This window comes from Dioscorea cayenensis, chromosome 7 (assembly GCF_009730915.1).
Source record: "Dioscorea cayenensis subsp. rotundata cultivar TDr96_F1 chromosome 7, TDr96_F1_v2_PseudoChromosome.rev07_lg8_w22 25.fasta, whole genome shotgun sequence".
Taxonomy (NCBI): Eukaryota; Viridiplantae; Streptophyta; class Magnoliopsida; order Dioscoreales; family Dioscoreaceae; genus Dioscorea; species Dioscorea cayenensis.
Genome location: NC_052477.1, coordinates 20,588,712 through 20,599,382, shown reverse-complemented (window position 1 = coordinate 20,599,382; position 10,671 = coordinate 20,588,712). Strand labels below are relative to the sequence as shown.

The 10,671-nt window shown below is 39.0% G+C and overlaps 1 protein-coding gene across 1 annotated transcript; it reads right to left on the bottom strand.

Annotated features, from left to right (window-relative positions):
• Positions 1–227: 227 nt before the first annotated feature.
• LOC120264427 (transcription elongation factor SPT6 homolog) lies at positions 228–9,882 on the bottom strand. Its single transcript, XM_039272238.1, is given in 21 exon segments — positions 228–932; positions 1,333–1,810; positions 3,283–3,492; positions 3,579–4,529; positions 4,532–4,711; positions 4,713–4,753; positions 4,858–5,002; positions 6,157–6,936; positions 7,082–7,099; positions 7,101–7,190; positions 7,273–7,392; positions 7,394–7,660; positions 7,769–7,879; positions 8,042–8,227; positions 8,330–8,588; positions 8,691–8,826; positions 8,931–9,081; positions 9,178–9,265; positions 9,356–9,488; positions 9,578–9,673; positions 9,756–9,882. Coding segments are annotated over 21 exon segments (5,085 nt in total). The 5' UTR covers positions 9,790–9,882; the 3' UTR covers positions 228–321.
• Positions 9,883–10,671: the final 789 nt, after the last annotated feature.

Genomic DNA, 10,671 nt, shown 5'->3' with positions numbered 1-10,671 from the left:
GAGAATCTATCTATACCTAAATCAAGGCATAACCATACTTGAAGCTACAATTCTAAGAAGATAACCAAAAACGAGCAAAAGCTATTCAGATATCCTCTTTCTTTGTCAGGAAAAGATGCAACAAATAAAAATGAAGGAAACGACCCCATTGGTTATATATCATCTATAAACATGTTCCATTGAGTTAAAAACAGTTTAAGCCCTAACAAGCAAAAATAAAAGTGAATCCTCCAAACAACTATACATGATACCAAAAATCAAAAGACTTGAAACAACAAGGGATAAAAGAAAAAAATTAAGGCTTGTTATGTCAATAAACTTTCACCAGCCACTGCCAGAGCCACCGCCACCACCGCCACCACCGGGCCACCCACTTCCAGCTTCCGCAGCCTGGGGTTCCGTCGAATTCTTGGCTGAGCCAGCCCAGCCACCTCCACCACCAGAACCACTACCCCAGCCAGAATCATCATTGTTGCCACCACCGCCGCCACCGCCGCTACCCCCGGCCCCGCCCCAACTGGAGGAACCACCACCTCCATTAGCATTACCACCCCAACCTTCACTGCCACCTCCACCCCAGCCGCCATTACCGCTATCTCTACCCCCGCCAGCTGCTCTGCCAACACGATTGGAATCCCGAGAACCACCCCATCGACTGTCACCGCCACCATTACCAGTGGCGTTGTCACCACCTCCCCGTCTACCACCATTGCCACCACTCCATCCACCGGGGAACATCTCCCTGCCAGGGGAATTTTGAACTTTAGCCCCAGGAAAGCTGTTCATACCACCATCATCATTGTTCTTTGGTCCAGAACCCCATCCACCGGAACCAAAACCAGAATCCCTGCCTTCATTGTTTCTTCCACGCCCGAACCCACGACCAGATCTTGGAAGACCACTTGGATGGTCACGACCACCATATCTGCCACCTACTTAGAAACAGGAAATGCAGCAAAAGGAACTGCATGAGCATTTGTAGACATCAAGGGAACTTGACAATGTAATATGCCTATTAGAACATCCATTGATAACCAGAAAGATTTTCATGGTCAGATAACAATCAAACACCATGAGAAGGAAGACATTATGAAGCTATTGGATTAAAAGGTCTTTTTCTTGTCCTATCCTTCATTTAAAAGTAGAGCTTCTAAAACTTGTCTTTGCCTAAAAACTTTAAAGAGAGTAGGTGTGAGAGCTTACAGGTCACCATAAATATTTGCTAATTCATGTAGAAAACAGAAACTGAACAATCGTATTGACATCAAAAAGCAATTAAACCCACAATAACTGCAATGTCATAGAAAAATCTACTAGTTCATATGGCCTTACCAGTTCTTGAATTAGGAGTAGAAGACCTTTCCCTGTCTGGATGGGAGGAACCTCTCCAATCATTGTTAGAGCCTGCCCAATCCCCACCTGCTGATCCACCAGAAGCTGGACTTTTCATTGGAACCATAGCCGCAACAGTTCGCAGTGAAGGTCCTGCATCAGGTGGCTTATCAATATTTCTTTGAAAGTAAGCCACAAGACGGTCAATGTCTTCAAAATCCCTTTTCCGAAACCTAAAGCCTTTTGGATACAAGCCAATATACTCATGATGAGGATTAGCATTCCTGATATATGACAAGATGAAAGTTCCTGGATGTTCATGAGAAATGCCAAAACAATACACTATTCTCATGGGATTTTCTGCCTTCTCCATCTTCAATAGTTCATCAAGGTCTGCTTTAGAGCCTCTCCTGAATTTGCGGTAACCAAGCATATTTTTCAGGTGACTGACTAATGGATCTACATATCTATCCATGACCTGGTAAAAGCAGCAAAAAGAAATACAAACAAGCCAAACTTAGCAGAAAACAACTGGGAAAAAAACGGGTGTTCCCTTGATAAACAGCAGGGTTCTACAAAAAAAATGGAGATGATGAGCTTCTTAGGACAGCCAACAAATGGAACTCATTTTATGTGAAGAACAGGTTGAATATGCAGAAAGGACTGTCAGCCACTATCAGTTCAAACTAAATGAAATGCAATATTTTAAAACCTATGGATAAGCAAAATGTACATTCCCAAATCACATGCCGCAATACTCGGCATAAAAGCAAACTAGCCAGACTTTTTCCATGGAAATGGATGGCTGACTTGCAATGGTTGGAACAAGGTCATGACTTTTTGACAAAATGTGGACAAGCTACGCTCAAGAGCGCACATAGGCATGGAATTACCATCTGAGGCACCCTGCGCCCCCACCTTACATGAGCTGATGTTTGATCCCGCCTCCTCGGCAGGGATACAAACACCCCTACGCAAGGACACGATGTCAATAGACCAAAAAGCTTTTATGAATCATTACTTTTGCACAATCAAGGGTAACAATTCAATAAACCATTGAATTGGACCATAAATGGCAGCATTTGCATATAAATGTAAATGCAAAGAAGCAGCAACAAAAGCAAGCTTTACATAAAAAGAATTAAAATAATTCACAATTGTTAACCAAAAAAAATTCCCTCGCATTATTTATAATAAATGATGAAAAACCCGACGCTTCTAGAATGCAAGTGTACTAGCGCAGTTAAAAAAATAGAAAAAGAGAATACTCATAACATGTTTCAGTGATGTGACAAACTATAACATGCCACAGACACAGTTGAGCTCCCATTTTTGCAAGTTCATTATTACGGGTAGTTCTTACAAAGGATCGGACTAATGACGCATACAATACTTGAATTATCGATGTAGATGCTACATAGTTAGTTCTCATCATTCAGAAGATGAAATCGGAAATATTATTAACAAATTTTTGCGGATCTCTAATTATCCAGGTGGTAATGATAGTAACTTGTACCTGAACCAGAGGCTCACTTTTTCTAAAACTGAGATATTGTTAAGGGAGACTTTCTAATTTTCTCACAAGAAAGTCTTTCACTAACTTTGCTGCTTCATAATTTAAAGCAGCCATGGTATCATAAACCAGATTTCAGGTATAGTATTGCTGGCACTATATTCATGTGCCCAGTAGGAGCCTGAAAGTGAAAAGCTTTGGATGCAATCAAACAAATAAGCTGGCATAGATGTTATGGATCTAATAATTTACCTATTAGGAAAACATCCTTCTCATACATCTAGTGTAAATGACGCACGCACTCAGCGTGAAATGTAAAACTAGTATTATCAGCTCATGAAACTTCATCAGTTCACATGATGATCACATGAACTGGTATTGCAATAATCATCACAAAAAAATAACACTACCTACAAAAATGAAATTGATGCACTGACCTCATCGAGATCTTCAAAATTTTCCTTATCGATTGTTAATGTTTTCCCAAGACGAAGCAAACTTGTGATGTCCTTGTGATCTTTCCCACTCTCAACAATGTCTTTGTGAGCATATACTCCATCATAAATTTTCAGGGTCAAGGTCAGAAAAGAAGGACCTTTAGAACTAGGCCGAATGATGCTTTCACCAGCATCCTTGTCAGAAAGGAGCTGCCAATCATATGTGTGGTAGGGAAAACATAATCAACAATTAGAAAAAAGATAAAATCAAGATCTAGCAGCCCAGATAATATTACCTCCATTGCTTCATCAGCTGTCAAATTCTGAAAGCGTGGATGAACAATCATTCTTGGCTTGAAATGCTTCTTAGCAAGCTCCTTTTCCTTCCTAACCTTGTCTTGCTCACTTTGTCGGCTGTTCTTGTCATCCGGAGCACAATAAGGATCTCTAGGGATTAAATGTTGTCTTCTCATAGGCTCATCTAATTTGCAAGTCAAATACACCACAAATCTGTTTTTATTGATATTTTTAACCTTGCAACTGAGTATGTCACCTTCTCGCACCTTCTCAAAATCACCATTTTGATCAAAATCTTCAGCCATAACCATCCCTTTCAAGCCCGAGTCAAAGTGACATAAAACACGATTTTCCATAATATTGTGAACAGTTACTTGAACAATCCTTCCCTCTGAAACTGTCTCATCTGTTTCACCAGAAAGCATAGCAAATTCCTCTTCGCCATTTGGCTCTCTGAAAGGAATGCGCCAGTCCTTGAAACCATTTAAAAGTTCCATTTTTATATCATATAATGTCTCTCGTTTTTGGTTGCCATGCCGATCAAAGAAGCTCTTGGCATATTCATCAATGTCTAATGCCTTCAGCATATCTGGTTTTTTTCTCTAACATGCTCGAGTAGCCATCTCCTGTGCCTCATCATCAATATCATTTGGATCATGTGAAGCATCCTCAGCATAGACATCTTTAGCTAGATTTTTAGCCAAGTCATACGACTCAGGATGTATCCTTGTGTCATCTAATAAGTCCATGATATGACTACTAGAGCTTGCAGCACCACTTCGCGGACGCCGTAAAAATCCAACAGCATTAATGAAGACTTTCTTCTTAATAAACTTTCCAATGGGAATTTCCTTTCTGTTGAAAACAGAACCAGCCCTTACAAATGATTTCTGCAAAGCAGATGCTTTACGTGGTCCTAGTCCAGAAACAAATTGCAGAGGTGCAAAAAAAGCCACTCATGACTTGCCGCTAGATTTATGTCTATGCCAACTTGGTTGGTCGCGTCTACCATTACCTGTTCAACTACTTCAAACTTCTCATCTGGTGTTAGAAAATGTTCTAGCGGGCAAAGCTTCCAAGATAAAATCTCCTTTCCTGGTCCACAAAGCGTAGCAACCATTGCTAAAGGGTTTTTGGAGATAACGACCAAGAGCGACAGCACGTTTTACAATGCCTGAAACAGAATTTATTGATTTCAGCATAAGAAAAAGTTTTGAATGCTCTAGCATGAAAAGAGGCTTCAACTTTCTAAGCTTCACAGTGTTAATTTGTTCTAACCTGGTTGTCCAGGTAGTTGATCAGAAGAAACTCGAGAATTCTCATACAAGCGAGGGCAAGGATTCATCCCCAAAAAAACAATTGAAATGTTTTCAATATCTCGGCTAACCTCTTTAGGATGATCTTCAACTATTTTAAAAATAACCTGTCACATAAAAATTTAAGTGAAGATATGTGTTTGAACATTTTTAAGGACAGAATAAAAATATTATGCTCAAAATCATGGTCAGAAAAGAAAAACAATTAAACAAAAATGTTGCAGAGACAACAATTCCCTCCATCATTCCAACAAACATAAGGCGACCACTATAAGAGACAGCTAGATTTGCAAACTGAAACTTATATGAAATCCCATATCAATAGGATGATCTGTTGCATAACAGTGAAAATTGGAACATGATACTAAAATTCCTTATATATGAAAATTTTGACACCATTCTCAATTTGGGATTCCCTTGAGCCGTTGAATAAATAAAAATAAAAATTATATGATAGTAGAAATCATCATCAACCAGAACAAATGGTGAAGGTAGTCTTTGTAAACAATTTTAACAAATCAAAATGAACAAGCCAAAATAAATGAAAATACTGTCCCAGACGACCAACAAACTAACTAATCATGAAGAGATCACAATGGCCATCTCATCAGCAACTACGTGTTGGCCATTCTGTATATTCAGGAAACTGATCATGATACCTGAAGAGATTATGGTCTAACTGGTCACTTCTCTTATTCTTGCCTAGATGCAAGTCTCTCACCACCATTTGATGCAACTTACATCAAATCCCCAAATGTTTCATGACGTCAAACAGGCAACTTAACTGTATGTCAAAATGGAACATACCCACCGTTGTGTATGTTAAAGATGGCTTGGACTAGGAGAAACCTTAAGTTTAGAATTTGGTTCCAATTCTAGAAAAGAAAAAAGAAAACATGTTTCTGGGTCCAACAACAACCCTATCCAGGAAGAAGACTAACATTAGCATCTTCAGTTCTCTTTTGGGTCCTATGCCAATATAAAATCTATATGAAAAATCTCATTAATATGAATCTGTGATGTTGATGCTCACGATTTCCAGAAAAAATGATGTCAAAAAGAAAAAACAGAGCAACATCATGCTTGAAGTTTTCTATGCTTTACAGAGTCAAGTCAGTAACTCAGTAGAATATCATCATACAAGGTAAATTTCTCCTATCAACTATAACATGCAAATCTTTTTCAAAACTTAGGAACACAATAAGCATACTGAACATGGCAGTAAACAGTAAACATAATTGAATTTTAATTTATGAATTACCTCATATATATCATCCCTCAGCGTTCTGCAAGATAAGTTCGCAGCCCCAATAGACACAGCATGGGGCTGGTGATCAGTCATAAACTTTAGCACTCGCTGCTGGTCATTTTTCTTGCGTTGCTGTTCAGCAACACCCTGGGACCGTATACTAATGGAACCAGCATACAACACATCAACCATTTCTCCTGATGTGTCCAACATAACCATAGTTGTTGCTGGCTTTCCAGGTCCCCAACAACATGACATGACTCTTGATTCAAAGTCATCCTCAGAGTCTCCCTCAGACTCTTTCCGATGAAAAGGAGCAACCGAAACTTTATTCCACAGCTGTTTTCCATATTCCAAAAGGAGCCAATTCTTGGCTCTAGCTGTCAGAAGGGATCGAGCCTCCTTTTCCATTGAAGGAAGAATAAAATTCAAAAGAGCATCGTGCACTATCAAACTACGTTGCTCATTCCAAAGCTGAGCAGACCTACTAACACATTCACTCAAATAGTACTCGAGCACATCACTTAATAATTTTTTCTGCACGTCTTCCATTAACTTGACAGTAACTTGAAGAAGTTTCTCCTCTTCAGCTTTTTGAATAATTAGCCATTGCACACCTTCAAACATGTGTAAGGGCTTGTTACGCAGATGTTTCACAGCATAGAGCTGATGATATTCATCTATCGTCAATTTTCCTTCGGGAGTGGGGTTTGTTGAGACAACAGCCTTCTCCATAAAAATACTGCGCACATGCTTTTTGACCGTCGGTTCACAAGCAATTTCCACAGCTGCCTAGAGAAGAAAGAATACAAAAGAAGGCAAGAAATTAATTGTTGAACACAGAGAAGAAGCATTTCCATATAACACATGCATTTTTCATATGCCCAAACTTCCTGAAAGTACAGTGCCCAAAACAAGAAAAAAACCAAAAACCTACCATGTGCCTAGCACCTTTTTAGAACATCCTGTGGAGTTTCAAACATTGCGCATGTAAAGTTTGCGGCTACTTCCTCAGGTGTTTCCTTTCCATCTTCAAGTTCATCCCTCTAAAATCAATGTAAATACTCTACATCAGATTTCTACTACTTTTACTCTAAGAAAAATTTATTAATAAAAATGCCAACTAACCACAGCTTCCAACGACAGAAGCTTCCCAAATTGCTCAGCACTAAAACCAAATTTGTTTGCAACTTCCCACAAACCAGCCTTGTAGCATGTACTATACAATGTTTTGCGCTTTGGTCTTTTTAAATTGTCCTTCTTCCACTTCGACTTCACCAGGCGGAAAATGCAAATTGAACTTGGCATCAACATCATCCACTTCTCTTTCAGATTTTGCATTTTTAAGAGCCTCAGTAACAGACTTGAATAGCTGCTGGTTCAAAGCAAGTCTTGTTTCATCATCAATTCTTCGTGCTTCTTCTTCAAATCGTTTGCTATAATAAACCTGAAGAGCTTTCTTCCGCTTCTGAAGAAGTAACCATTTTCTATCCAAGGAATATACTGCCCAAAGCACCTAAAAAAGATAACATGCAATGGTTCAGGCTAAATAGCAATAGCTAGTAAATAATCATACATAATGATTTAGGATTTATTAGGTGCCTTTCGCATAAAACAAATATACCTTATGCCACTGCATTCTTGGAGTTCTTCCTTCTCCGTCTAACATGTCTAGTTCAGGATCTTTCAAAAGACTACCACATAACTCCTTGCGATACATTGCAATGAAAGGAACCTAAATACATAACAGCAGTAGTGTCAGAATTAATAACTTCTATGTCGTCAGGAAACAGATTCTCATCAACAAACATCAAGAGAGTGAAATGTTTTTTCCACAACAGTTCTAGTGGAATATGAAGTTTGAGAATCATTAAAAAAACATTAGAAGAAAAATTACATCTAACTTCTGCAGATGAAGCATTGTCAAGACATTTCCAATTTCCTCCTTGTAAATCTCCTTGGCTTGGTCCACAGTAACCAAAGGTGACATGCAACCAGCAGCTAACTGGTTAAATATCCACGCACTCTCCTCCTCAATATTCTTATCATCTGTTGGAGGAGGACCAGTGATCATTTCAGAAAGCTGCAATCGAGAAAGTCAAAACTAAGAATCCATCCAAAATATGACTAGTGGTTATAATACGCACACCAAAATGAATCCAGCCAGTAGGCAAAATTTGATCACCTGGAATCGCTCTGGAGCATCAGTTTCCCGTATTCTGTCATCATCTTCTGTCATATACTTTTCTGAAAGAATTAAGGGCTCAAATTCATCCTCCAGCTTCTTTACTCCCAAAACATCAGCATCTCCAGCAGACCTTGCCATCCTTTGTTTCCGAAGCAGCAGTAGCTCTTCAACATCACCAAATATTTCATGAGCTTCCTGCAAAGCGGAGGATGAAACTCCAGGTGCTTGCCTTGACTTCTTCTTCACTTTCTTCTTCCTATTCAAAAATGATTGTTAAATATAACTTGCACAAGAAAATACAGATACATACATAAATATATGGTATGCAACTGCACTGATTATAATTAGTAACAAGTACCTCACGACAGCACCAGTCTCATCAACATCTTCGTCAACAATAAAATCTGCCATTTCATCCTCATCACCAATCATATCTGCATCTTCCTCTTCTTCAGGCTGTTCTTCTTCTTCAGCAATATCCTCCAGAGGGACCGCTGCAGCATTACAGTAAACTTTCACCATGTGTTTATATAAAAAAAAAACCCCCCAAACTAGGACAAGAACACAATCAACACCAAACAGATTCAAGGACTTCAACCTTCATCGTCACCAAACAAGCTACGTTTTAGTTTCTCCTCTGCAGTCCGGCCACCCTTACTGCTCCTGTTAGCCTCTTCATCATCAGAGAACCCTGGCTCCACCAATTCTGAGTCCCTCCCAGCCTTCTTCAGTCGCTTGAACTTGCTACCCTGCTCACAAAAAGAATGGTCACAATCCAAAATAATGATAAGCAAAACAACACCAACTAACTGCAATCAGAAAACTTAGTGAATGTAGACAAGTACAGGTTTCGGTCTATGAAAGCCAGTGATGTTGTTATCCTGCAGCAACTCATAGTCATCTTCATCAAGTACGTAATTTTTCTCTGATTCTCTGTTGCAATTCAATAATCCAATTCAAGCTCAAACAACAAAGAAAGATTCTTTAAAAATCAAAATAACAAGTTTACCAAATTTTAGTTACCTCTTCTTCTTCCTCTTCTTTCGGTGCCTTTCCTGATCGCTGTCAGCCCTCTCCTCCTCCTCTTCTTCTTCCTCCTCTTCCTCAACATCGTCCACTATGAATCCATCTTTCTCATACTCATCCTGACCCTCGTCTACTCCACAACACAGACGCGAACAAAGAAAATCAAAAACAAATAACTGATTCTATTCTTGCCCTAAAACTCAAATCTCACCACCATACCTTCCTCTTCCTCCTCATCATCGTCATCATCCCGCCCTTCGTTGTCCACAGCGTGCTTCCTCGACCCTCCCGCATCCTCCTCATCTTCGAACTCTTCTACAAGGGGATTCCAACAATCAGGTAAACAACAACAAGAAACTTTGCCATCCAAACCATTAAACGCATCAGAAATTCTCACCTTCTTCATCGGATAGCACGGCTCGACCACCCATTCCTGGAGAAGATGCGAAACACTAGAGCGCGAATGGAGAAGCAAACCCTAGATTTCGAGGAACAAGTGAGAGGAAGAGGAGCTTGGCATTAGAGAACCTCGAGAATAAGGAGGCGGTTTGGTTTGCCGAATGGAGCGGATTCGGGTCGGCATCAGTGCGGGTTTGGATCCGATTCAATTTGGGTTATCGGATCCTCTTTACAAGAATGTATAATAAATTAGGGCAAAAGAGTCATTTCGGTGTTTGGTATTCCTTTCCTAAAGTGAACTACTTGAGATCTCAAGGAAGCGATTTGGTTGGCGAATGGGACGGATTCGGGTCCATGTTGAACGGGTTGGATCCGATTAAGTTCGGGTTATCGGATTCTCGTTAGAAGAATGTACAGTAAATTAGGGCAAAAGAGTCATATTTTGTTTGGTAACCCCCTTTCCTATTAAAGCTAACTACCTGAAAAGTGAAAACTTTATTAATTATAATTATTAGGTTTTTATCTCTGTATACCCTTTCAAAAACCTAGAATTATACTATATTGATATTATAAATCTATACATATTATTAAAATAGTTGTGTAATCTGCTCCTAAATTGTCTGGAGGAATATATTTAAATTTTATTATAACTATTTTTTTTTCTTTTTATTACATATAGTATCAATAATTGAAAAAAAAATAATTGTAGTTATTCATTTGTGTAATAAATATCTATAAGATCTTTCCGAACTAAGGTGTGCCTACATACTCAAAGTTGTTTAATTAAAATAATGGAATTTCCACTATATGTCCATTTACAATAGGTGTAATTCTCAAAATGGTCCCTCTATTTATGCAGGTGTGCCTTTTTGGTCCCTCTACTTCAATTTATATTTTTTCATGTCCCTCTACTA